Genomic DNA, 21,725 nt, shown 5'->3' with positions numbered 1-21,725 from the left:
ATCATAAATTGAAACAAATAGAAATAACCAACCTCTGAGAATTTAATGGGGTTGGTCTATCAAACATGGAAGACATGAATCAAATAGCCAAAAAAAATGGAAGACATTAAATAAAACGTATTTTATGTTTTGATAAACGTATTTTATGAAAACATGGAAGACATGAGTGAGAATGTGTATGGAATAATGGCTCAATTAATGGATTTAATTATATAGTAACCTATATAGTAACCGTTTAGCAATTAAGTGTGATAAGAAAAATAAAATCAACATTAATGAAATGAGTGAGGTTATGTATGGAATAATGGCCCAATTAAGGGATTAAATTATATGGTAACCGTTTAGTAATTAAGTGTGAAAGGAAAACAAAATCACTTTAATGACACAAATCAATTGATAAATTGAAATAGGAAAAAAATTGTTAAATTGGAATCATTCTTTAATGGTTATGCTTGATTTAATTTGTTCTGATTAAATCAATAATTAATATATGTTATTTGTGTGTTTGTGTATAACTTGAATAAATATAAATTAATCCACTTGGCAATCATAGAGTTTTCCTAAAAGCTAATGTGGCTGCACCAAAATCATTCTCTTATTCAGTAATGATACTATGTATATGATATATATATATATAGATATATAGATATCTATACACATTATTGTGTGTTTGATTATGATCGTTCGATACCTAATTAATTTGGGCCTGGCCCATGAGCAGTTGTGCACTTGTTTGGGCTTTCTATTTTGGATTCTACCTAATTGTTTAGGGAAATTTTATCTACACACCATTAATTTACTATCTTGACACTACTTTTTAATTTTTTGTAGTTTACAAAAATATTCTTATATACAATGACATATTAACCCTTAAACTAAAAATTTGAAATAAATAATTTTTATATATTTAATTAGAGATTACTAAGTTTACACCAGAATTTTCCGAAGGAAAAAAAACAACAATAGGATGTCATTTTTCTAGAAGAAAAACAACACAAGTTGTCTTATTTCTGTAAGAAAAAAACATGGTCCTATCATTTTTCTTACAAAAAAACAACATGGTATGTCATTTTTCTGGAATAAAAATAATATTACCCTACCGATTTCTGGAGAGATTATAAATCGACAGAAGCTGCCTTTTTTGCGAATAAAAATGACGGATGGTGTCATTTTTTTAACAGATAAACTACACGATGTTACCGTTTTATAACCCTAGAAACAGACCTGGTGTGCCGATTTTTATTTCAGTCATATTCTAACCAAAAATCGTCCAAGGTTTAACAACTACACACACTCGCTCATACTATATACAGAAATCAACAAACCCACATGTTCAATTTGAGAGATTTCATTAGATATATAAATATTTAAGAGAGAATTCACAAGATCTTACCTCTCCTCTAAAGCTTTTTGACGTTGATAATGAGAAATTTTTGGTCATCTACTCGCACGGTTTTGGACGTCAATTCAGGTGTGAGAAATCGGTGACAGCTGGAGTCCCAACATGGGAAAATCAATAAGAGACTTGAAATTTGAACGTGTGTAAACTTAACACTAATACTTCTAATATTATATAAACAAGGGTAATTTAATCTTTTCACTATAAATTTATGCGTCTACTTATAAATTTATGATGTCAACATATCATGTTTAAAGAGTGATGTAGATATAATAGATTAATATGATGTGTAAATAAAATTTATCAATTGTTTACTGACTTTTTCTTTAAGTTTCTTGAAGCCTTCAACACTAATTTACCAAAAGAAAAGCAAGGAGTTATTTTATATTGAAGTTTAATCCATCTTACATTGACGTGGCATCACCAGATTAATACTCACTCATGCGCGCAATCTCCCACCAAATCTCTCCTGGAACTTTTCAAACTTGAAAGGTGTCAATTAATGCACAAAATATTAATTATATTGTCTTTTACTGGTTCTTTACGCGGAATTACTAGGTCAGTTCACGCAACATTTAGTCATTTACAATAGCTAAGAATTTGACTTCTACAAACAGTTTACCAAACCATATATATATGCATATAACCCCACAAGTCTTATATATCTTTCAAAGACTATCCATCAATCACTTCATCCCTTCCCCTTCAACAAGTGCAGAAGTCCTCCTTTTTTTATCAAGATATATCCACCATGACCTCAATGAACACAAATGCTTATGATGAAAAGTATTCTGACCGCCCAGTTGCGATCGGAGTTCCGGTGGGAAGGCCAAATTACACTGACAACGGCCAGATTCCACTTCATCATCATCATCAGCCTGGACTTCATGAGGCTTGGTCTTCTGGTTTATGTGATTGCTCCTCCGATATTCGAAATTGTGAGTCCATTCAAGTTATATATTGTCATACCCTCAAGCTCAATTTTGTAGAAGCGCGATTTTTTTATGCATATATTGCTTAGCGGATCTAATAACATATATACTTGGATTCTGACTTTTCAGGTTGCTTAACATGTTGGTGCCCCTGCGTCACCTTTGGTCGGATTGCTGAGATTATAGATCAAGGATCAACATGTAAGATTAAACCATGCATGATAAAACTTTTTAATTACTGGGTTTTTAATCAGGATTAATAATTAATTATTTGTTATACGTACGTAATTACAGCTTGCGGTACAAGTGGAGGTATATATGGACTAATTACTTGGTTCACTGGTTGTTGTGGTTGCCTCTACTCATTCTCCTATCGCTCTAAAATGAGGTCACAGTACAATTTGGAGGAGACTCCCTGTGGAGACTGCTTGGTTCACCTCTGCTGCGAGTGTTGTGCCTTGTGTCAAGAGCACAGAGAGCTCAAGACTCGTGGATTCGACATGTCACTTGGTAATTAATTAACACTTAAAATTTGTACAATTGAATATAATTTGCTAGCTAATACGGTGTTTTAATTAATTTGATTTGGATATTTGTTTTTGTTTTGGCTATATTAGTTAAGTAATCTTTTCAATTGTAATTGTAGGATGGCAAGGAAATGTGGAGAGGCAGAATCGTGGAAGAGTCGTGGCAACAGCTCCCATGACGGAAGAAGGCATGAAACGATAGAGAGAATGATTTATTAGTTCGTTTTTGGAAAATAATATATGCAATAGTTATTGTTATTTCCTTTTTATATACATATATATATATAACAATATACTGAGATTGAATCGTAGGGTAATAAGTAATTGATGTATCAATAATATATTCTTTTTTAAAACATATATAAACTATTGTAAAATGAGTTCCCTCACAAACACGATGACAGATTATAGAGCAATATAGAGAAGCAATCGGAAAGAGACAGATTATAGAGCAATATAGAGAAGCAATCGAAAAGAGTAACAGAGAAGGAGAATACCGGATTTACGAGGTTCGACAATGTGTCTACGTCCTCGAGGTTTTGCGGTTGCTTTTCAATATAGAAAATTTCATAGTATATTCGGCTAGGGTTTTTAACCCTTATATACCAGTTACATACGTACCCAAAAATATAATTTTACCCCCATATAAAAATACAACTTCCCTTTTCCTTAGAACTTTTAGGTAAAATAAAACTTCTAATATGAGTCATTATTTAAAAATCTCCACCTTGACAAATATTCACTTCCTTTGAAGACTTCTTCACCCTTGAAGCACCTCCACCTAAAGTTCCAACCTCCATGCGATCAACACTGTAAAAGTTGGAGCAAGTCCAAAACCATGTTTGAACTTCTCCAATGATAGCACCTTTGTCAACATATCCACTACAATCTCCGATGTATGCACCTTTTTTAACAAAATTTCACCTAAAGACACTAAGTCTCTGATCTTGTGATACCTCACTGCTATGTGCTTTGTGCGGGCATGGTACACATGATTATTTGATAAGTCAATAGCACTCTGATTGTGACAAAATAGAGAGGGAGACTGACCCACAAAACCAATTTATGCCAACAACCCTTTCAACCATAATGCTTCCTTCGCACCCTCTGTCAATGCCATGTATTATGCCTCTGTTGTAGACAAGGCAACCACACTGTGCAAAGTTGACCTCCAATTGATAGGACCACCATCCAAATCACCTACATAGTCTGCGTCTGCATACCTAGTAACAGAAGTATGCTCATCAGCTGTACCAAAACAAATCCCATAATCAACCGTACCTATCAAATATCGGAGAATCCACTTCACAGTTTGCCAATGTTCTTTTCCCGGATCAACCATGAACCTACTAAGCACACTAACAGCCAGCGCCAAATCCGGCCTGGTGCACACCATAGCATACATTAAACTTCCAACTACGCTAGAATATGGAACCTGTGACATGTATGCAATTTCCTCATCTGATTAAGGACCTTGTGAACTGGACAGCCTGAAGTGATTAGCTAAAGGAGTATAAACTGGTGTAGCTTTATTCATGCCAATCCTCTCCAATACTTTCTTAACATAGGTCTTCTGTGAGAGCCATAACTGTTGGCACCAAAAGTATGTTAGGCCTAATGGGCTTAGAACATGTGCAAGTCCCATGTTGTAGCCTATTATGATTTGGATTGTTATGGCCTATAAGCCCGTATTATTGAAGAAGAGAAGCCCAATTGATGAGTAACTGCCCAGGTGGAGTTGTGCTGGGAGTGGTCCATGTAAAATGGAAGAAGTGGTGACAGTTACAATAAGGTGGTCCGGGTGGCAGCACATGAGAGAAATAAGGGAAAAACTGATATGATAAGGTGGTAATAGTTTCTAACTGACAGAAATGGCACACTTGCAAATCATCATCACCTTGGGCCACTTTTTGGTGACAACAAGCTTTTTTGGCACACCCAGTGGGACTAGAAAAGAAGCATCTGAATACTAACATGGCACCACGCACTCATTTGTCAGGCAAAGAACCAATTGCTGAGGAGAATCCGCAGGAGGAAAACCCACTGGTTGAGATGGAAGAAGCTGTCAATGATGGTAGCACTGAAGAAAATCAAGAGCTCATTGAACGACCAGCTGGCTTATCTGATGAAGCCGTCATTTTGTTTGAACATTTGGTCAAAACCATCAAAAATCTGGAGGTACGTTCTAACCAAACAATTGAAGATGCCATGAAACAGGTGGAGCGAAAGTTGGAGCAGAAGTTTGAAGATATGACTACGGGGGGGCAATTCCCATCACAGAAAGGAACTACTAGGCTGATGGTGGTTATAGCAAGTATACTCCTCCTCCAATGGGCCCTCCATCTGGTAATGGTCAGAATTTCAAGCCTGTTGCGTATGAAAACACTAATCCTATGAACAACCCAACTGCCTATGCAACCACTGAACCTACTGGACCAGGAGGTAACGTCGTTGCAGGTGTGGGTCCTGCTCGTAGGGCTCAACCTATTATTCCACGACAAATACCACCTATTGATTTGGAGACTCTCAGACAGTTAGTTCAAGATTTATATGGCCACGGCCTTAGACAGGTTGGTCGGCCAGAGTATCACAAACCCTATCCAGCTGTTATGGATAGGGAGAATCCTTATCCACGAGGATTTAGAGTACCTGATTTCACTTTATTCTCTGGAGAGGAAGGCCTGTCCACCATGGAGCATATCGATCGTTTCAATGTGCAATATGGTGAATTGACAAACTATGACAACTTTGGCAACCTTCGTCTCAGGTTATTTCCAAACTCTTTGACAGGAGCTGCTTTTACTTGGTATTCCACTTTACCAAGAAATTCCATCAACACATGGTGGGAGATAGAACGGTCATTTCATACTCAGTTCTTTAGAGCTGAACCATAAGTGTCTGTGGTTGAGCTATCCAGATTGGTGCAGAAGGCAGAAGAAACCACCGATGCTTATATTGCTCGTTTTAAGAGGCTGAGGAATAGATGTCGCATCTATCTACCTGAGTTAGAATTTGTCAAAATGGCCCAACGAGGATTGGACATTAAATTGCGCAAAAAATTCCAAGGTATGGAATTTTATGACTTTTATGAGATGGCAGCACAAGTAGCAAAGTATGAAAAATTGTTGAAAGAAGAAAGTAGGAGAAAGAAATCTTCTATGGGAACTTACTACCAGGAGATGGAGATGGCTGCTACGGAGGTGACTTTAGAAAAGAAAGTGTGGGTTTGCCCCACATTATCCAAACCGAAAGCAACTGAGCCAGCAAATAAACAACTCATGGGTGGTAACATCAATTACACTTTTGATGTGACCAAAACGGAGGAGATGTTTTATTTTTTATGGCAGGAAAAGTTTGTTACATTTCCAGCTGGACACAAAATACCATCTCAGGAGGATACGAAAGGAAATGAGCATTGCAAATACCATGACCTATGGTCTCATACCATCAACAACTGCTGGACTCTGAAGAACATGATTCAGGAGAAAATAAACAAGGGCGTCCTGCGATTCCCTAATAAAGACTCGATGCTGGTAGATGAAGATCCATTTCCTCCAGTGACGACCACTATGCATGCAATTGATATAGATCTTCGTGACTACCTTGAGCTTAAAAGGAAACTGAAGGAGAAATCTCAGGTATGGGAATCAAAAGCTTATAATTCTCAAAATTCTTAGGTCTACAAGGAGAAGAAAGGACGGGAACCATGCTATGTGAAACCACCAGCCAGCACCATTACCAACAAATGGTAGTTGGTGAAACATAAGAAGTTTCCAGCACCTCTAACCATAACTTAGTTGAGGAGAAAGCAGAGGCACTATGCTGCCTATATGAGGAGTCACTACAAACCTCCAGTGGTTCAACGCAGGAACTGGACATGGGTTCGCAAAGAGAAGAAGCAAGAGGATAACCATCAAGTAAAAAAGGATAAACCATCTACAAAGGAGTTCATGGTGGGAGCAATCCAGGTACCACATGAATGTTCTACTACTATTTTAGTTTTCCCAGCTGTTTGGCAAGCTAAGAAGCACATAAAAGAAAATCAAATGCCAAAGCTTGACCGGTTAGGGAAAGGTGATCAACCTTTCAGCTCAATGACGGTGCATACAGTGGATGAAGAAGCCCCCAAAAGGGTTATCTTGGAGAAACCTTCAATCCAAATGTCACAACACATCAAGCCATTGTATATTAGAGCACAAATGAATGATAGGTAGATTGACAGAGTCTTGGTGGACAATGGTTCTGTAGTCAATACCATTCCACGATCAGTTCTCAGGCTGTTGGGTAAGAAAGAAGATGATTTAATTCCAACTGACGTGACTAGGGCAGGCTTTACAGGTGAAGTTACTAAGGTCGTTGGTATACTGCTAGTGGAGCTGACTGTCGGGCAAAAATCTTCCATGGCAGCTTTCTTTGTCATTGACAGACAGACAAAATACCAAGCTCTACTAGGAAGGGATTGAATCCATTCCAATTGGTGCATTCCATCCTCACTGCATCAGCTCTTGGTGTGCTGGAGAGGAAATGATGTAGAAATCATTTGGGCAGACAACCAGCCATTCAAGACTACATCACATCAGGTGGAAGCTCGCTACTACCATGCCCAATATGGACAAATTCAGTTCGCAAACAAGAAGGAAGAGATACAAAAAATTGCAAGACAATTTTACAACCAACGGCCATTGTTCCTTATAGGCCGAGGAGATCAGAGCCAATTATTGAAAAAGTTCCATGAGGTGGTCGAAGGAAGAAGAGAAGATAGTGGCGGCTACAATAAATAAAATTGTAGTACAAGCTGCCATTGACAGAATTGTAATAGAAGAAATTAGTGAAAAAGAAATGATAGTAGAAGATGATGGTTGTTTAGCCACTAATAAAGAAGAAGAGTTGAACTGGAATAATTTGAAGGTAGCACCAGCCAAATTAGATAATTTGAAGGCCGAAACCCAAGATCCTTTGGAAGAAGTGAACTTGGGGGGGCAAAAAGAGTCCAGAGTTACTTACATAAGTTCTACCTTGGATCCATTTATCAAGGTAAAACTAATAGCTTTACTTCACGAGTTTCACGATTGTTTTGCTTGGGATTACCAGGAAATGCCAGGATTGAATAGAAAGGTGGTAGAACACAGACTGTCTATCAAGCCAGGATACAAAGCATACCAGCAACCATCTAGAAGAATGTCTTCAGAAGTGGAGTTGCGTGTCAAATAAGAAATACAAAAGTTGGTTAAGGTCGGCTTCATACGGCCAACCAGGTATGCTGAATGGCTATCCAATATTGTACCGGTAGTTAAGAAAAATGGCAAAATTCATATCTGTGTTGATTTTCATGATTTAAACACTGCTACACCTCAAGATGTGTATGTTATGTCAATTACTGATATGTTGATAGATAGTGTGTCTCAACACGAGCTACTATCTATGATGGATGGTTATTCTGGATACAACCAGATATTTATTGCAGAAGAAGATGTTTCAAAAATTACATTTAGATGTCCAAGAGCATTGGGTACCTATGAATGGGTAATTATGCCATTTGGCTTAAAAAAATGCCGGAGCCACTTACCAACGAGCAATGAATGCTATTTTTCATGATATGATAGGCAGGAAACTAGAAGTTTATATTGATGATATCATTGTCAAGTCAGTCAAGGCCAATGACGATATGGCCAATCTCAAACTTGCATTTGAAAAGATGAGGCAGTACTAACTAAAGCTCAATCCTTTGAAATGTGCATTTGGAGTTAAAGGTTGACCAAAACAAAGATAAAGCCATATGCCAAGTCAACCACCGAAGAACAAACAATAGCTCCAAAGCTTTCTTGGTCAGGTAAATTACCTTAGAAGATTTATTTCTAATCTTGCAGGTAAGACCAAGGTATTCTCAGAGTTATTGAAGTTAAAGAAAGAGGATGCATTCAAATGGGAGCCACAACAAGAAGAGGCCTTTCAAACCATCAAAGCCTACCTAATCAAACCTCCAGTTCTCATGCCACCCAACAGGCACAAACCATTGAAGTTGTATGTATCAGCTACTGATGATTCCATTGGGTGTTTATTGGCTCAGGGTGATGATGTTGGAAGAGAAAGGGCAGTCTACTACCTGAGCAGATTGCTGACAGATACTGAAAGGCGATATTCCGTGGTGGAAAAACTCTGCCTTGCATTATATTTTGCATGTACCAAGTTGAGGCACTACTTACTTCAAACTAAGGTGTATGTGACATCAAAAATGGATTTGATCAAGTACATGCTGACCAAGCCATTGCTGACAGGAAGGATAGGTCGATGGTCATTAGCCTTGACAGAATTCAACCTCAAATGGAGATCACAACAGGCAGTTAAAGGGCAAGCACTTGCTGATTTCCTTGCTGACCACCCATGTCTGGAAATTCCTGAGACCTTATAAGGCATGATAGATGCGCACACTACACCAATCTTTGAAGATGAAGGTGAATGGGTGTTAAAGTTCGACGGGTCTAGCACTGAGATGGCTGCTGGAGCTGGGGTAGTCATTCAATCCCCAAGAGGTACAAAAACCACCTTAGCTTTTAATTTGGATTTTGATTATACTAACAACCAGTCAGAATATGAAGCACTGATCATTGGCTTGGAGATCTTGCTTGAACTAAAAGCCAAAAATATTCTGGTGGTTGGAGATTCTCAATTGGAGCTAAAACAACTGGCTGGAGAATACAAATGTGCTAGTTTTACATTGGCTTCATACTACAGTATAGCCTTGCAACTGCTTGATGACTTCCAGGAGGAGGAGTTGAAGTACATTCCACGAGAACAAAATCATGAGGCCAACGGATTGGCCCAACTAGCTTCTGGTTTAATACTTCCAGAAAGTTTGATACAACAAATCATCACGGTGGAAAGATTATCTCATCCATCTATCAGAGAAAGAGGCATGACAGTTGAATGCCTAACTCTTGACGATCAGATGGAAGATTAAAGGAGAGATATCATTAACCATCTGACATATCCCAATGATCCAGCGTCCAGAAAGGTGAAAGTGTTGGCACAGAGCTACGTAATGATCGATGGTGAACTCTTCAGAAAAAGAGCTAACGGTTTGTTACTTCGCTGCCCTAGTTTTATTGAAAGTATGAAAATAATGGAACAGGTACATTAAGGTATCTGTGTCACACATCAAACCGGTCCAAAAATGAGATGGTTGATCAGGAGACATGACTATTATTGGCAGACCATCCTGAAAGATTGCATTAAATATGCAAAAGGCTGTCAACAATGTCAGAAATTTGGCAACAATAAAAAAGCACCAGCGGCGGACATGTAGCCTATCATTAAACCACGGCCATTCAGAGGGTGGGCATTTGATATCACTAGAAAAATCTTTCTTGTCTCATCTAAGGGTCATCATTTTATCCTGGTGGCTACTGACTATTTTACAAAATGGGTAGAGGCAATACCCCTAAAAAAGGTCGAACAAGCAGAGGTGGTAGATTTCATCAAAGAACACCTTATTTTCAGATTTGGCATTCCGAAAACCATCACAACTTACCAGGGGATAATGTTCACTGGAGGGGAGGTCAAAGCATTTCTATAAGATTATGGAGTCAAATTGCTCACATCTACTCCATACTATGCTCAGGCCAATGGGCAGGCAGAGGCTTCAAATAAGGTGATCATCTCTATCTTGCAGAAAACCATCGAGAATAACCCCAGAGCAGGGCACAAGATACTACCAGAGACATTATAGGCCCACCACATTCGATTTCTGCCACATTCGACCTGGTACAGCATGGGTATGTTATGTATTATTTAGTGTTGTATTTGTGTTTTGTTCCAGTAAGCAGTGATCACGGTTTGTGTTTTTGATTTTAGCAGTGGTGGGTGCTTAGGGTTTTAGTTTTTCCTGCTATAGGGTTTCCATATTTCATTAGCGTTTATGGGTTTAGGTTTCCAGTATGTTGTTAGTGGATTTGGGTATGATAGGTTGGTGTTCGAGTTTTATGATTTGATGTTCGGGTAAATAGATTATCCTGTTTGAGGATTTGGGTTTGACTGTTCTGTTCGAGTAAATATGGTTTACTGTTCGAGTTTTATTGGTTGATGTTCGAGTTTTCTGGGTTGACTGTTCTGGTAAATGGATTATCCTGTTTATATATTTGGATTTGAATGATCTGTTCGAGTAAATATGGTTTACTGTTCGAGTTTTCTGGGTTGACTGTTCGGGTAAATAGATTATCCTGTTTGGGGTTTTGGGTTTGACTGTTCTGTTCGAGTAAATATGGTTGACTGTTCGAGTATTTGGCTGTTCTGTTCGAGTAAATATGGTTTACTGTTCGAGTATTTTTATTTGACTGACTGTTCGAGTAAATATTGGTTTGATTGTTCGAGTAAATATTGGTTTGATTGTTCGGGTAAATATGGTTTGATTGTTCGAGTAAATATTGGTTTGATTGTTCGGGTAAATATGGTTTGTTGTTCGAGTATTTGAGTTTGATTGTTCGAGTAAATATGATTTACTGTTCGAGTATTTTAGTTTGACTATTCGAGTATATATGATTTATTGTTCGAGTATTTTAGTTTGGCTGTTCGAGTATTATTAATTTTGTGTTTTAATTAATTGTCCCATGCAGACTATCTGATAAGTGAGGAGCAACATTTCCCCGCCCGGGTAACCACCTTTTCAAACATATCAGTTGTTACCACTTCAATTAAATTGAAGTTGAATGAGGAGCAACTTGAGGTTTTTAGGCAATCATGCTTTGGCATGATGCTGGATGTACATGACATTAGTTGTTCTTCACAACTGATACACCAGCTTCTACTACGTCAAATTGTTTCTCCCCAGGGTGATTTTGGAGAAAGATTGCATTTCAATATTGGTGGAAAGAAGTGCACATTTGGTATTGAAGATTTTGCGATTATCACCGGACTATTATGTACAGAATCTGTGCCCGATGTGTCAAGTCTGGTTGATACATCTGTTAATAGGCTAAAATCCCTTTATTTTGAAGAAAAATGTGGAAAGGGCAAGGGTAAGAGGAAGGGGACCAATGTAAGCAGAGCTGAGCTGGAAGAGGCATTCGATAAATGTGATAATGCTCATGATGCTTTGAAGTTAGCTTTGGTGTATTTTGTTGAGTCTGTATTGATGCCTAGAGAGAGAAGAAATGCCATTAATATTAAGTGGCTCCAACTTGTGGATGATTTGGATGCCTTCAACCAATATCCATGGGGAAGCGTTTGCTACGAACGTACTGCTACCTCTCTTGCATGTGCCATGATTGGAAGGGCTGAAAAATACTTGAGTAAGGGTAAGGCAAAGGAGACATACAACCTTTATGGAATGCCAATAGTACTCCAGGTAAAAAAAAATAGATCATTCTATTTGTGTTCTGTTTATTATTTATTGTAATAATAGTTTACCAATATTTTTTTTGATTATTTGAAGATTTGGGAGTATGAAATTGTACCCATTATAGCCCAGAGGTATGCCACCAAATGTGGTGAAACACACCCCAGAATACTCAAGTACTCAAGGAATCAAACCCCTACTTCAGATGACATCGTGTCAGATGTATTTGAACTGATAAAGGTTAGTGAAGTTAAAATGTTTAATAAAATTTGTTGTTCGGGTAGTTTTAGTCTTATGTTCGAGTATTTGTAGTTTTATAGTTGAGTATTTATAGTAACATATTCGAGTAGTTGTAGGTTGATGTTCGAGTATTTGTATTTTGGTGTTCTAATTTCACTCATCACTTTGTTTTAATCTTCTCAGATTGAGGTTCATGATGCTCTAGTGCCAACGGAGGCTGAGCTGGAGAAGGATTATGTTAGGGAGGTTATGAAGAGAATTAAGAAAAGAGAAATTAAAAGAAGCAGAGATAAGTCTAAAGAAGATGAAGAAGAGAAACAGAGAAAAGAGAGAAGAACTAAGAGAAGGAGGGATTACAATGTTAATGTTGAAGAAAAAATGAGAAAAGAGAAAAGAACAAAGAGAAGGGATGATCACATCGAGCATGCACATGCACATAAAGCTGGAGGGAATTTGATATTGAAGGCCAAGTTCGATGCCATAGAGCAGAAGTTGGGAGAGCATGGTGGTCAACTTTTGGACATGAAAAAGGAAATTGTTGAAAGCATTACTGGTTTTTTTGAGACTACCAAGGCAATTTACGAAGGTCTGGCAGTGTTAAAAGGAAATTGGGAGAAAAAGGAGGATAAGGATGGAAATCAGGATGAAAAGCATGAGAATGAGGATGAGGGAAAGGATGACGAGGGAAAGGATGATGAGGGTGAAAAGGATGACGAGGGAAAGGATGAGGGTGAAAAGGATGATGAGGGAAAGGATGATGAGGGTGAAAAGAATGATGAGGGAACGCATGATGAGGATAAAAAAGAGGACCAGGAGGAAACGCATGATGCGGATAAAGACGAGGAGGACAATGAGGGAAAGACAGTTTCCCCTATTAGACATGCCGATGATGTTGAGGATGCAGCCGTAGTTGCTGGATTGATGGATCTCACAGAACAAGTGTTTGAACAGCCAATGACAGACAAAAGTTCAATTGGAGTTGAAGAGATTCCAAAAGCCAAGTACACATTTACACGGGGAAGAAAAAGAGGTTCCATATCGAGACGTGTAAATATATATAATCCAATGCGAACAGAGTGTCAATCACAAGAGAGAAGCACCAACCAAAATATTGATGGTCCTTGGCCAATCAATTTAAAGAGGTCGTATTCGACTCTTTGGAGACAAGGATTGGAAGCATGGGTAAGAAACAGGGCTGAGGATACATCTTATTTGGTTGTTGGTGGAAAGAAGTTATACAAAAATTGGTTTATCAACGCAATGACACCCGATTACTGGTTGACAGACCAGGTAACATATATATAACCATATTTTAAAAAAAAATTATTCGTAATAGTTACTTATAGTTATCTTTGATTTTGTAGCATATGGACGTCGCAATGTACCTCCTCATGAAGAGGATCAAGCAATACCCTGCCATATTCAAGAAGAAGGTTGTGCTGCTGGACACTATATTCACTGTAAGTATTTTATATGTGTGTTCGAGTATGTTTGTTAGATGTTCGAGTTGTTGAACTTGATGTTCGAGTATATTAGTTCACATGTTCGAGTATTTTAGTCGGATGTTCGAGTATTTTATTTCATATGTTCGAGTATTTTAGTTGGATGTTCGAGTATTTTTATTTCATATGTTCGAGTATTTTATTTCACATGTTCGAGTTTTTTAAGATACATGATCGAGTTTTTTAGTCAGTTGTTCGAGTATTTTAATTCACATGTTCGACTATTCTAGTCGGATGTTCGAGTATTTTTATTTCATATGTTCGAGTATTTTATTTCACATGTTCGAGTTTTTTAAGATACATGTTCGAGTTTTTTAGTCAGTTGTTCGAGTATTTTAATTCACATGTTCGAGTAGTTTAGTCGGATGTTCGAGTATTTGAGAAAAATAATATAGTACATTTTACAGGTATCAGTTGAATCCCACTTTAATGAGTTCACTAAAGATCCTCATAATGTTGGAGAATGGGATAAACATGAAGTCTTTGAGCACTATATTTCTGGAAAAAACCCTGAAAGGTCCATACCATTGAATGGTGTAGATTACATTTACTTTCCCATGAACTGGAGAAATATCCATTGGGTTGCAATTGAGGTTGAAGTTGGCAACAAATGGATCAATGTATATGATCCCAAAATTTCAATCACCAGCAAGGAGGATTGTAATAATCATATGAAACCGTTGAGGACTATGTTGCCATACATCCTTCGTTTGGGTGGGATTGATGCAGGAGTCGCCCCATGGCCTGCTCATAGATTGCAAGTTGTTCCTCAGCAAGAGACCGGGTAAATGTTTCCAGTGTTAGATAAATTTTTCATGGTGGTTAACGTTTATATATTTTTGTAACATATATGCTATCTTATGTTTTACAGGGGAGATTGTGGGATGTTCACAATAAAATTTATAGAGGTATTAAGTGCAGGAATGCCAATACAACTTATTAATCAGACAAACATGATGTTTTACAGGAGGAAATTCGCAATCGAGTCATACGGACAACATTTTTAACTTACTTTTGTAAATATTTATTTTCATCCTATTAAATTGTATATAACTCAGTGTAATACAAATATTGGTTCGAGTAATGCAAGGTACATTTGTTCGAGTAATTACCTATTATCATCGAGTAATATACTATAATGTATATTTGTTCGAGTACTTTTCTTATTTGATCGAGTAATATAATATTCACATGTTCGAGTAACCTATTAAATGATCGAGTAATTGCTGTGTTGGTTCGATTAAATGAATAAATGTTGTTCGAGCATTTGTTGAGTATATTCGAGTATATAGGTGTACCATTTAGCGTATTTCTTGGGTCTATTCGAGTAATTGGTGGCACATGTTCGAGTATTTGTTGAGTCTATTCGAGTAAATGATGGCCCATTTCGAGTAATTGTCCAGGCTATTCGAGTAAAACATTTAACTGTTGGAGTAATACATTGATTCTGTTCGAGTAATACAGTTAACTGATTAATGAATTTATCAAAAATCATAACATTAATGATGTTGGAGTCAATGCATGTTACATCTATGATGTTGGAGTCAATGCGATTGGCTCTTTGCATGTTTGACGATTATGACCTCGTTGTCGACACCGGGAACATATCCTCACTGCTATAGTTTCACCAGATGATGGGATCCTTCGTTGTCTTGACCTCCCCCCTTGACGTCTAGTCGCCGGTGGGAGCAATACGTTGTTCTCGCTAACTTTGCGTTGATCCTCAATAGTTACTGGGTATATAGCTTCAGCGTAAGCTAACATTAGGGCCTCATTCGTATAGTACGGAGAACACAAGGAATTAAAAGATATGTTCCGAACTCGACATGCAGCCAATGCGTGTACACAAGGAAGTTGGTCAAGATCAAACACACGGCATGAACAGGTCTTGTTTTGCAGATCAACCTGTCCATCTTGATCACCATCTCGTACATAGTACTCACTATGGCTTATCGGTTGAACATTTAGTCGCTGTGACATATTGCTTCTCTTTCTAACTTCCTTGTCACACTCGCAACATAGGTAAGACGTGACACATGCTGCGTTATTACGACGAGCACTGAACTATTCCTGCAATTTGGCACGCAATTGTTCAACTAGCATTGTAATCGGCAAACTTCGAGCATCTCGTAGTATAGCATTCAAGCACTCTGCAATGTTCATCGTCATGATACTATATCTCTTACCAGAAGACAGTGCTCTAGACCACCTATGGAAACCAGCTTCAACTAAATAAGCATAAGGTCTACCTCCGTCGACATTACGCAACTGATTCATTAAATGCTCGAATTCAGATGTTCGATACACCTTAGCAGCTTTAAGATATATAGGGATGATAGATTCGTTGAACCCTTTCGCCTTCATGTTTCGTTGGATATGGACGATACATGTGCCATGAAATGAACCAGGCAATACAAGTGAAACTGCCCTATCAATGCTAGGATTTCTGTCTGAAATGATACATAACCGTGAGAAGTCTTCAACTGTAATGACATCCCGTAATTTTTCAAAAAACCATTGCCAAGATGCATTATTCTCAGAATCACCAATGCCAAAAGCAACCGGATAAATTTGCTCATTTCCATCCAAAGCAGTTGCCACAAAAAGTGTACCCAAATACTTACCCTTCAAATGGGTGCCATCAACGACGATGACAGGGCGCATTGAACTATGAAATCCACGTAAGCTTGCACCAATTGCCATGAAAAAATACTTGAGTCGATTATCATCATCAGACTCAATATGAGTAATTGTACCAGGGTTATTATTCTCCAATACAGCACAATAATGGGGTAAGTAAGCAAATGATTCTTCCGGTGAACCACGAAGAGAATAAAGCGCACATTCTCTAGCCCTCCATGCCTTATCATAGGTAATATTAATGTCATATTCTCTTCTAATATCCTGAATTATGTCATTTGGTCTGTAAACACGCCCAACACCTTCATATCTGGCCCTGATGCAATCACCAATCACCCTTCCTGATGCTTGCTTGTGCCCATGATTCACAAATTCCAACGAACATGTGTGAGTATCATTGAATTTTTTCACAAGAAAAAGTTCAGTTTCTTTTAGCTTTATACCTCTCATACGCCATTGGCATCCACTTGCAAGACACTCGACCACAAGCAAAGACTTCGTCGACCTCGTCACCCTGAATTGAAAATTCTTCTTAATAGCATAAAGGGATAGATGCTTATGCAACTCTTTCTTGTTTGTAAAAATCACCCCCACATCAAACGTATCAGATGATTCGCTGTTGAGGTCAATAGTATTGCTCCCACTATATTGCCCAACCTGAATGTTCTCACCCGTCTGCGCATTAGGATCATTAGTTGCAGCAACATCATCAACAACAAAAGGTTGAGTTTCTGGAACATAACTTGCACCTCCAACAAAAGGAATGTCATCATCGTATTCATCATTAATATTATCTTCTCGACCCTGGCCATCTCTAACATCATCAAAATCTTCTTCGAATTGGCTTAAACTAGGAAAATCATCAATCCGATTTCTTGCACGTCCAACAAAAGGTTGAGTTTCTGGAACATAACTTGCATCCTGCGAATGAAACTGTTGATGTTCTTTTGGTCTTACTGTTATACATAGTGGGGTACCCGGTTTCCGTGAAGCGTCAGGTCGCCGTGCATCATCTTTCTGTCGTAAGAAGAATTGCAAGTCATCTTCATTGCTAACAACCAATGGTTCCATATGGAAATGTGTGTTATATACAAATTTCATGAGCAACTCATTTGAAGTTCGATCAATTCCCGTAATCTTGTATATCTTCTCCAAAAAATCCTCATAGGAATTGGACTCATTCACAACAAAACCTTTCCCAGTACCACCAATGAATTTGTAAATTCCTCTTGAAAATTCCCAATCTCCACCGTATATAACAACAAGGTCAACCACACCCATTCCTGAAAAACAAAATTGCAAGAACTTGAAAACTCGAACAAACTTCATAAACAACTCGAACATATATAATAGAATACTCGAACAGATATCTTCAAACACTCGAACATATCAAAAAAAACACTCGAACAGATGGCATCTAATACTCGAACAGATATCCTAAAATACTCGAACATATCCCTTCAAACACTCGAACATATCAAACAAAACACTCGAACAGATGGCATCTAATACTCGAACAGATATCCTTAAATACTCGAACATATCAAACAAAACACTCGAACAGATATCATTAACACTCGGACAGTTATCCTAAAACACTCGAACAGATATCCTAAACACTCGAACAGATCTCCTAAAACACTCGAACAGATATCATTAACACTCGGACAGATATCATAAACACTCGAACAGTTATCCTAAAACACTCGAACAGATATCCTAAACACACGAACAGATCTCCTAAAACACTCGAACAGGTCTCCTAAACACTCGAACAGATATCCTAAAACACTCGAACATATATAATAAAAAATAAGCCATATTTTTAAATACTATTATCCGGATAAAAGTGATATTACCCTTATCTTTAATGGTTATTAGTTGTACGTTTTCCAATTTTCTATGTTTATCTTTTCAAAACGCGTGGGATTAGTTGAGATTTAATGTTTAATGTTAATTATGACGTTTCGATTTTTGATAAGCATTAAATACAGTGGAGTTAATACTTAGGATTATTCCTATATATATAGCACTATCTACGGGAAAGATATACATCAACCGAAAAGAGAAATCTCCTTTTTGTATAATATGACATCCTCTCGGAGTGCTGTCAACACCTTGAGGAAGGAACTGGAGGAGGCATATGAAGACCTGGAAGATCACGAAGCTAAGATTGCAGAGCTTACTAAAGCTCTCCAATCTGCTGGGAGTTCATTGTCCCAGCTCCATGAGCTAGCTGAGAAGCGAGCTATGGAGCAGGACACCCATAAACTCCAGGACTCCCTCCTTGATCTATCTGTTTTGATCAAGGAGGTTTTAGATAAAATAAGTGAAAAATTGAACATCTGGAGTTAGGTTGTAATAAAAAATTTTATAAATAAAATTTCTATTTCCGTTACATTATTTGTTTCATTTAATATCTGTTGCAATATTTAACATGTTTAAATATTTACTCGAACACACATCAATAATACTCGAGCATATATCACATAAAACTCGAACATATATCAAATAATACTCGAACAGATATAAGTAAATACTCGAACATATGTCCAATAATAGACGAACATATGTAACAAAATACTCGAACACATATGAAAGATACTCGAACATGTGTAACAATATACTCGAACACATATCACATATTACTCGAACATGTGTAACAAAATACTCGAACACATATCACATATTACTCGAATCATTTAGGTTCAAATTTAATTCATAGAATTTGAAGAGTTCGAGTAGTAACCGTTTTAGCTTCCCCACGTTCTTTTAAAATAACTACCCACTTATTAGAACGTTGTTCCTTCACTATAAATAGGACATAGGAAGAAACTGTTTAAGGTCATTCTTTATCCTCTTAAATCAAAGATCACCCATCTTGATCTAAAATGAGTTCTTCTCATCCAACTTCTTCAAAGAGAGCAATAAATGAAGAGGAAGACCCCATTCTTCCAAGGAGAGCAAAGACTGAAGACCCGTCTTCTTCAAAGAAGACAGGAATCCAAGAGAAAGGTTCCACTTCGACGAACACCGAGGAGCCTCAAGACCCTATCGTCGACATATTCACTGTATCTGAGGAGTTATATAGAGAAAATCCTGAGAACTCCATTGAAGGGTTGAAAGAACTACTGAAGGAAGTCGAAAGCAACCTTCAGAACGAATATGAACGTAACCAGTCCTACACGGACGTGCTCCGTTCATTGAGGGATGCATTGATCAGAATTCATGACAATGCATGGGGTCACGCTCGAGGCCAAAATGCTTATCGGCTACAAGAGTCCCTTTTGGACCTTGCAACCCATGTTGGAACTGCAATGAATGACATAAACGATGTAATCCTTACATGGGCACGTTAGAGTTTATTTCACCTAATGTCAATTTTTATCAAATATTTCCTTTATCATTCTGTGAAGTCAACAAATACTCGAACATCAATAAACAAAAACTCGAACAGATATATCGAGAAATACTCGAACAGATATCAACTAATACTCGAACAGATATATCGGTAAATACTCGAACAGATCTCAACAAATACTCGAACAGATATATCGGTAAATACCCGAACAGATCTCACTCGAACATATCTACAAAAATACTCGAACATCAATAAACAAAAACTCGAACATCTATCGGTAAATACTCGAACATATCTCAACTAATACTCGAACAGATATATCGGTATATACTCGAACATCTATCAGTACATACTCGAACAGATCTACAAAAATACTCGAACATCAATAAACAAAAACTCGAACAAATCTCAACAAATACTGGAAGAAGAACATAAACTGAATCAAATGAATATGGTGTGTATACGATTGAATGCAAGGTAAGAGAGTTCTAACGAAGCGTATATACCATGCGAACTTAAAAATCACTCACTTGGGGTTATTAATGTCGATATAGAGCAAGAATGACGGCAGCGATGGGAACGCCGATAAGGCTGAAGAATGCCCAAGCCTAAACCCCAGACCTCTTGAAGAAACACCCAAAGATTTGGTGCGGCAAAGAAACACCGGTAAATGTCAGGAATGGAGTTTCGGTAAATCGGATTTTGGTTTTTCTCGATGGGTTACGGATGTCTCTGTCTGCTGTGGGATGTGAGTGGCATTGATGTGTATTGTGGTATGTGATAAGGGTATTTCAGTCAGAAAAAAGCAAAAAAGTGTTAGATTTCATGTTTTTAAAAAAGTGGGTTAGTTTTCAAAATTTGGTTTAAAAAAGTGTTACTTTTCCGAAAAACCCCAATATGATCTATATTCCTTATATAGTTGATATGCTTTCCTTACTTGTATATAGTTACCGTTGTAAAGTGTAATTGTAACACAAGATATGACTATATATATAGAAGCTCTCTAACTCTCACGATCAAGTGAGTTTTACACAAAAATCTTTTGTTTCTAATCTTCTTTATGGTATCGAAGCAATTGTGAGGTTGTTTTCATGGAACAGCCTCCAGGTTTTGTTAATAAATCATTTCCATCTTATGTTTGTCAATTACATAAAGCATTGTATGGCCTTAAACAAGCTCCCCGGGCTTGGTTCAATAGATTTAGTACTTTTCTTTTATCATATGGATTTTTTTGTGGCACTGCAGATCCTTCATTGTTTATTGCCCATTTATCACAAGGTACACTAATACTTCTTTTTTATGTTAATGACATCATTTTGACAGGATCCAATTCGATACTTCTTAATGATTTTACATCTGCTCTTCATGCTGAGTTTGCTATGAAGGACCTTGGACCATTGCATTATTTTTTAGGCATTCAAGTTACTCGAACTTCTGGAGGTCTCTTTCTTTGTCAATCTCATTATGCTCTTAGACATTCTTAAACGAGCTCAAATGACTACTTGCAAGCCCATGTCAACGCCAATGATGCCTACCACTAAAGGACTCACAAGTGACGTTCCCTTTGATGATCCAACACTCTATCGTAGTGTTGTAGGTGCTTTACAGTACCTAACCTTGACACGTCCTGACTTGTCCTTTTGTGTTAATTATGTCTCTCAGTTCATGCATTCTTTTACCATGACTCACTTTAAAATGGTCAAGCGCATCCTGCGTTACATTCAAGGAACAATTAATCTTGGCATGCACTTAAGCTCAAACTCAACTCTTGGTCTCTATGCCTTCTCTGATGC

General features: G+C 37.6%; 3 protein-coding genes across 3 annotated transcripts; 1 reads left to right on the top strand and 2 right to left on the bottom strand.

The window, feature by feature from the left end:
* The first annotated feature begins 2,055 nt into the window (after nucleotides 1-2,055).
* LOC119995004 (protein PLANT CADMIUM RESISTANCE 2-like) lies at nucleotides 2,056-3,251 on the top strand. Its single transcript, XM_038841360.1, has 4 exons — nucleotides 2,056-2,337; nucleotides 2,461-2,532; nucleotides 2,626-2,841; nucleotides 2,978-3,251. Exons 1-4 carry the CDS (start codon nucleotides 2,151-2,153, stop codon nucleotides 3,058-3,060), a joined length of 558 nt encoding a protein of 185 aa, XP_038697288.1. The 5' UTR covers nucleotides 2,056-2,150; the 3' UTR covers nucleotides 3,061-3,251.
* A 12,210-nt stretch (nucleotides 3,252-15,461) lies between these two features.
* LOC119995590 lies at nucleotides 15,462-15,911 on the bottom strand. Its single transcript, XM_038842104.1, has one exon. It carries the CDS (start codon nucleotides 15,909-15,911, stop codon nucleotides 15,462-15,464), a length of 450 nt encoding a protein of 149 aa, XP_038698032.1.
* An 84-nt stretch (nucleotides 15,912-15,995) lies between these two features.
* LOC119995589 lies at nucleotides 15,996-17,852 on the bottom strand. Its single transcript, XM_038842103.1, has one exon. It carries the CDS (start codon nucleotides 17,850-17,852, stop codon nucleotides 15,996-15,998), a length of 1,857 nt encoding a protein of 618 aa, XP_038698031.1.
* Nucleotides 17,853-21,725: the final 3,873 nt, after the last annotated feature.

This window comes from Tripterygium wilfordii, chromosome 3 (genome assembly GCF_013401445.1).
Source record: "Tripterygium wilfordii isolate XIE 37 chromosome 3, ASM1340144v1, whole genome shotgun sequence".
Lineage (NCBI taxonomy): Eukaryota > Viridiplantae > Streptophyta > Magnoliopsida > Celastrales > Celastraceae > Tripterygium > Tripterygium wilfordii.
The sequence above is the reverse complement of the archived record's forward strand: the minus strand, read 5'-3'. Positions and strand labels throughout refer to the sequence as shown.

Bases quoted from the DNA above. Each gene is read 5' to 3' on its own strand.
- LOC119995589 (XM_038842103.1), bottom strand. From the start codon at position 17,852: ATGGGTGTGGTTGACCTTGTTGTTATATACGGTGGAGATTGGGAATTT.
- LOC119995590 (XM_038842104.1), bottom strand. From the start codon at position 15,911: ATGTCACAGCGACTAAATGTTCAACCGATAAGCCATAGTGAGTACTAT.
- LOC119995004 (XM_038841360.1), top strand. From the start codon at position 2,151: ATGACCTCAATGAACACAAATGCTTATGATGAAAAGTATTCTGACCGC. The intron at 2,338-2,460 runs GTGAGTCCATTC...CTGACTTTTCAG, and splicing joins CTCCTCCGATATTCGAAATT to GTTGCTTAACATGTTGGTGC. The intron at 2,533-2,625 runs GTAAGATTAAAC...ACGTAATTACAG, and splicing joins TATAGATCAAGGATCAACAT to CTTGCGGTACAAGTGGAGGT.